This window comes from Micromesistius poutassou (assembly GCF_964030765.1).
Source record: "Micromesistius poutassou genome assembly, chromosome: 22".
Lineage (NCBI taxonomy): Eukaryota > Metazoa > Chordata > Actinopteri > Gadiformes > Gadidae > Micromesistius > Micromesistius poutassou.
This window is the reverse complement of record NC_140292.1, coordinates 13,749,646-13,755,979: the sequence shown is the minus strand read 5'-3', so window position 1 is coordinate 13,755,979 and position 6,334 is coordinate 13,749,646. Positions and strand designations below refer to the sequence as shown.

General features: G+C 45.2%; 1 protein-coding gene across 1 annotated transcript; it reads right to left on the bottom strand.

Annotated features, from left to right (window-relative positions):
- Positions 1-3,603: 3,603 nt before the first annotated feature.
- LOC311367323 (ubiquitin carboxyl-terminal hydrolase 29-like) lies at positions 3,604-5,193 on the bottom strand (the record flags this gene model as incomplete). Its single annotated transcript, XM_084486147.1, has 4 exons — positions 3,604-3,683; positions 3,793-3,928; positions 4,043-4,115; positions 5,146-5,193. The coding sequence occupies 4 exons, from the start codon at positions 5,191-5,193 to the stop codon at positions 3,626-3,628; spliced, it is 315 nt and encodes a 104-aa protein (XP_084342273.1). The 3' UTR covers positions 3,604-3,625.
- Positions 5,194-6,334: the final 1,141 nt, after the last annotated feature.

Below are 6,334 nucleotides of genomic sequence, written 5' to 3'. Positions count from 1 at the left end.
CCCTAGTGGACCACACGATCTGCCACATTGTAGAACTGTGTTCTACCTCTAATCAGCAATCATAGGATTCATTCAGGCTCCTTAGATGCCATAGGGTTACACACACATTTTCTGTCATGGTCTACGGACCCCCTGAAGTAGCCTTGGCCACCCCCTGGCCACCCCATGTATAAAACTCTAGTTCCCCCACTGGTCATAAAGGGACATTGGCCATGCGCTGTCATCACCAGTGATGCACCAGTGATGTTGACCATGGCCAGGCCAGATGCCTGTATGTAGAGAACTGTTTACTGTCCCAGTACACATGGGGATGCTTTTTACTGAATGTTTGTACAAATAAATTGTTTATATTGGGAAAATCGTTTGATTTGTCATGTTTTCATTAGTCATTTTTGTGATATGGTATAATGAAAGATTACTGTTCTGATTTCCCTTTAGGCAGTTGTATCTCATTACATGTAATAAAAACATAACTCTTCTTCAGTCCTACGCCTCAAAGGTCCATAGTCCGCTCTAAGGATGTTGTTTCTGTTCTGCTGGCTATACGATTCATTCTGTTAGGCCAGGCATGTCCAAGGGGTTAGATTTTATATGGCCCGCGGCTCCCTTACAAAAATGTATTATTCATGTCTCCAACTTCCAAACGAAATTTTCCATTCATAAAAGTTGAAGTTGCAATTTCTCAATTTCACCTCATGGTGGCAGCACCGTTCTGGCTCTGGCGGCTAGCCACATCTGCGACCCCCATGACCCCCAGACCCTCACCGCCACAGGTAGGCGACAAGAGTCGGCAGTTGTCTGTTCAACGCAGTAATTCAGACAGAAAATAGCTGATTTTGATGCACTGGGAATATGGTATATTTAAGCAATAGATCACGACAGGCTGTGGTATAATGAACGTATACCACTGACTGAAGTGATCTATTGCTTTTTTATAAAACGGGGGGCCTAAATCAAGCGATCTGATTGGTTCCCAACCGTTGTATATTGAGCGTATACACACAGCTATGACGCCCGTTCAGTTTACAGAGTCCAATATCACTCCGCGCCTAACTTGAACTGTTGTTTATTGATATATAAAAGCGATAGCATAGTTCACTGAAGCCTAAAAAAAGCCTGTAAAGCAATAGGCACACGGTCGCCGGCAATTTAGCCTTCTAAATTGCTAAATTGCCGGCGAACCGAGCTACCATCTCTAGCCTTCTCTCTGAAGGACGCTAGTGTGTTGCATAGCAACCGCCGTACACTTTGCCGGCAGCCAGGAGGGACTACTTTTCTGTATTCGTTAAAAAAAATGCTTTTCCGACTTTCTCGCTTTTTCAAAATTGAGGGTGTCTATGACTTTAATTTCGCCATATTTACGTAACCGTTTTATAAAAGCAATAGATCACTTCAGTCAGTGATACACGGTCATTATACCACAGTGTCGGAAGTCGGAAAAGCATTTATTTTAACAAATACAAAAAAGTAGTCCCTCCTGGCTGCCGGCAAAGTGTACGGCGGTTGCTATGCAACACACTGTAGCGTCCTTCAGAGAGAAGGCTAGAGACGGTAGCTCGGTTCACCGGTAATTTAGCCTTCTATCGAGTTCACTCTGTTCACTCTGGCACTGTGTGCCTATTGCTTTACAACATTTCAACCCTCTCCAGCAATCAACATGTTTTTAGGCTTCAGTGAACTATGCTATTGCTTTTATATATAAATAAACAACAGTTCAAGTTAGGCGCGGAGTGATACTGAACTCATTATACAACAGTTGGGAACCAATCAGATCGCTTGATTTAAGCCACCCGTTTTATAATTGAAGATACGGAATCAGGTACAGTCGGTTCACCTAAAAAGATTATTAAACACAAGTCGACAGACTGTTTAGCATATTAATTGTAAGCAGTTCACTAATAAACACAGAAAAGTCTCCATGAAGCTTGTTAGCTACGATGACTAACTCGTGTTCCCACAACCTTCGACCCTGGAGCGGCAGTCAAACCCGTAACTCTCCACCGTCAACTCGAACCAGATCCATCTACTGCCACTCACAGCTTCTGACGGCCCACACAAACAACACGGCGGCCTCTGCTGGTCGGCTACTATCTATAAAGTCAAATCAATCGGTTGGTAGGACATGTTTTCAACGTCCATACCGCCTTTTCACGGGAGAGACATTTTAAGTCCTGGTAACTAATCCGAGGAAATGATGTATTTTGATCTTTGATTGTTGTTTGGATGTTCCTCAAATCTACTGCTCAAACGATGCAGAGATGTGGTCGATGTAAACCTGTGTTGTGTGGTTGATGTGATTAAAGGGTGAGGCTGGAGACTGAAGAAACGGACCAAACACAGCAGATGACAAGTAAACACATTTATTAATGACCTAAGTTATTATGATTTACTCTGGTGATTATTATTATTAATTATATTATTGAAATTATATTAGTATTACTATCATGAACGTTTTAATTGTTATTATATTATTTATACATCAAACACATTAATTTAGAAGAATATAAACCAGAACCAAATTATCATATATTAGTTCCACAGGTTATCTTATTTTTAGTTACATTATATACAGTGCTATTATATTATTATATATATATACAGTTTATATATTATTCACAGTTATCATATTATACATAATATGATCCTCAGTATTATTATACATTATAATAATGTGATCCTCAATATTATTATTAGTATACATAATGTGATACTCAATATTATTATTATTATTATTAATATACATACATACATAATAATAATTAGGGATCGGCATGATTAATCGATAATTGATGGTTAAGAATTTTGTAGATCACGTGATATTTTTATCAGTCAAAAGGAGGTTGTGTTGGGGTTATTATTTGAATAAGAATAAAGATATTGTCTTTTTGAATTGTTTCCAAACATTTAAGAGCACCAAAGGTTCATTGTTCGGCTTTTACGAGTACCGCTTAGGCCTACATTTGTTATTATTTAGTAGTTGTTCCCTTAAATTGGTTTGTATGATTAATGATTCAATCAATAATTGATGGTTAATTTTATCGATGATTGATCAAGAAAATATCTTAAGATGCCCATCCCTGATAATAATAATGTTATTATTATTATACATAGTAATAATGTGCTCCTCGTTATTATTATTATTATACATAATAATAATGTGATCCTCATTATGATCAGCCTTAGCATCCACAGAGGGGGACTGAGGGCCCCTAGAGGGGGCTGTAGAGGGGGGCTGAGGGCCCCTAGAGGGGGCCGTAGAGGGGGGCTGAGGGCCCCTAGAGGGGGGCTGAGGGCCCCTAGAGGGGGCTGTAGGGGGGGGCTGAGGGCCCCTAGAGGGGGCTGTAGAGGGGGGCCGCAGGGCGTGGCCCCTAGAGGGGGCTGTAGAGGGGGGCTGAGGGCCCCTAGAGGGGGCTGTAGGGGGGGGCTGAGGGCCCCTAGAGGGGGCTGTAGAGGGGGGCCGCAGGGCGTGGCCCCTAGAGGGGGCTGTAGAGGGGGGCTGAGGGCCCCTAGAGGGGGCTGTAGGGGGGGGCTGAGGGCCCCTAGAGGGGGCTGTAGAGGGGGGCCGCAGGGCGTGGCCCCTAGAGGGGGCTGTAGAGGCTCCACCAATCAGACGCTCTCCTGGGCCTCACAGGTCTCCGTCCCTCTGGGCTCCAGACGGCTCCTGGTCTCCCTCTCCTGCTCCGCTGGTGGAATAAGACAATAAGGAGTCAGTCTTTCAGTAAGTTCAGTGAGTAAAACACACTTTGAGTTTAAAAAGTTGCATTGGCTGTTGTAGAGAGTAACGTTTAACACCTGAGGACGTAAAACAAAATGTAGGCAGTCTTCTCTCTGGTCCTCAGGACCAGCGACTCCGCAGGCGTCACGCAGGCGTCGTTGAGGGTGAACCATCCGGCGCCGTCCTCTGCAGCGACGTCACTGATGTAGTGACCTGGGGGACACAAGACATCCATTACCTCACTGTCTCCCAGCGCGGGACGGGTCTAGTGTCTAACGCATGTGCCAGGTACAGATGTACATTCTTCACTATGAAAGCTTCAGTTACCGGTGTCGATGCTCTCCCCGAGGTGAGAGACCATCCCTGACAGACGGTAGGCGCTCTGGTTGCTGTGGTCCTTCTGTAGAGAAACAGGATTCATTTGTCAGAGAACCTAACACTTACCCTACTCTACCTAAACACATGATGAAACAGAGGGCATTTTTACACTGCCAAGCAGGTGCGGTCGCTGCTTGGCAGATGTTACAATTTCACTGTCTTGCCTGTGTGAAACCGAAGGGGTGTATTCCCCCTTGGTCAAGGAGCCGGCTTCCTGGGTTCATTGGAGCAGGCGGGACTACGCACGGAGACCTCTTTCCAATAATTTGCATACTCCCAATGTTTCTTTTTCTTTTGTTATTCAAGCCACTCGCATGCAAGAATGAGTAGAATACATAGAGTGTAGGCTACAAACGCCATTAACTATTTACTAGTGCAAAAACGCCAACACATTCTCTATTTTGCTGACCACATGTTTGTTATCCTGACAAAAGCCTGGTAAGGAAAGTTCCTTTGCTTCTTTCGTAGATCGTACCATCTTTCTCAGTCTTCGTTAATTGCGACCACCTTCCCTTCCATGATGCTCAGCATCTCGCCGATTTCACCGTCTCTCCAGGTAGAACTACTCATGTTGATTTCGCTGCGTTGTCTCTGTTGTAGAGACAACGCAGCAACACCTCTACCCAGGTCCTGCCTAGTACCGCAATGTCGTCTAATTGCATTTACATGAAACTGGAACCCCCAATATGTGTAGGGTTCCAGAGGTGACATTGGGGTGTGAAATCAAGACTGTATATTACCTCGGTCACTGTCAACTCACAGACCATGCCGGGAAAAGGTTTCAATTAGGACAGGCATATTTGGCAGTGTAAAAACGCTTCAAGCTTCTCTGTTACATCCTCACTTGAATCTGTCCATGTTCTGTCCCACTTTGTACTACAGCTCTCCCTCTGCCCCCTCTCACCACATGCCCTTCCTGAAGATCTCTGTCCCTGTCTCCTGCACTGTCAAGATGATCCACTGCTGCTGAGAAACATACCAACAATCATGTTTTGTACACAACTGACAAACCCAAGCGGTGAGGCATGAGATCTCAATCTCTCTTTTCTTACCCGTGTTTGCACTTGGTTTGGCTCCAGGTGCGATGTCCCACTCTCCATCACTTGCTCTACAACACATTCCATTCATCATGATTAATTGGATATTGAGGATCATAAGTGAAACACTAAAATGATTTAGTGTTTAGTGTTTAAGGCTTTCCTCATCTCTTACCTCAATGGGTCCATCCCAGCTGCAGCACCCTTCTCTCCGACGAGGGAGGCCAGAGACAGCCACGGAGGAACGCTGACGGCATCCGTCACCTTCCTCAACCGCGCCCCGTCATGGTGGAAGCGCTTCACGTGGAGCAGTAACACTCTGTGGACACACACACACACGGTTCATCGTCAGATGGCTGCATGGACACACGCGCCCACACGTATGAAAAGGCTGCTTCAAGGCAACATGGGAGACAACAGACTCCGGTTCAGGGCTCACCTTGGCAGAGTGAGGAAATGCCGAACCACTGATGCCTGGCGTCCGGAGCACTGCCGGCAGGTGCACTCCAACTCTGAAGGCTGAGGGAAAGTGCTGCGTGAGTATCAGTGGCCCAGCGTAATGGATAAGCGATTATTATTGGCTAAGGCAGAGTCATGTTTCAGGGTAGCCAATCGGAGCCAGTGTTTTTACACAAACGCCAGGATACGCGTGCCACACGCACACGCACACACAAACACCAAACAGATTCGATGAAGCAGTAGCAAATGGCAAGTCCGGAGCAATCCGATGAAAAGTTGGCATTTTCAAGGTGGAGATATAAGCACTAATTCATTGAGGTCAAAGGCAAGAACATGCATGTAAAGTGTACATTATGTCCCGGAGCGAAGACTTTGTTGACGCATCTAATGAAGCATCTCACAACGACACACGCATCTATAAAGCTACTTCTTTTTTTTTACAGGCTCAGATTTTATTTTTAGGCTCCGATTTCCAGCCCTAAACACAACGGTGTACTGACTTTGAAGTAGAGTTGGAGGCCGGCTGTCAACGACGGCTGGAGGTCCAAGGACAGGTGGTTCTGCTCCTCCTCCTGGAAGACCTCGTCTCCACAGCTTTAAGACGGGCAGAGATCAGAACATCTTAAACCGTTACAACACAGCAGACCACATCATGATGCCAAAAGTGGAGCAGTGATTGACTCTGATTTCCATCATTGAACGACGGAGGCACTAGAGTGGTACTATGTGACATGAATAATCCATT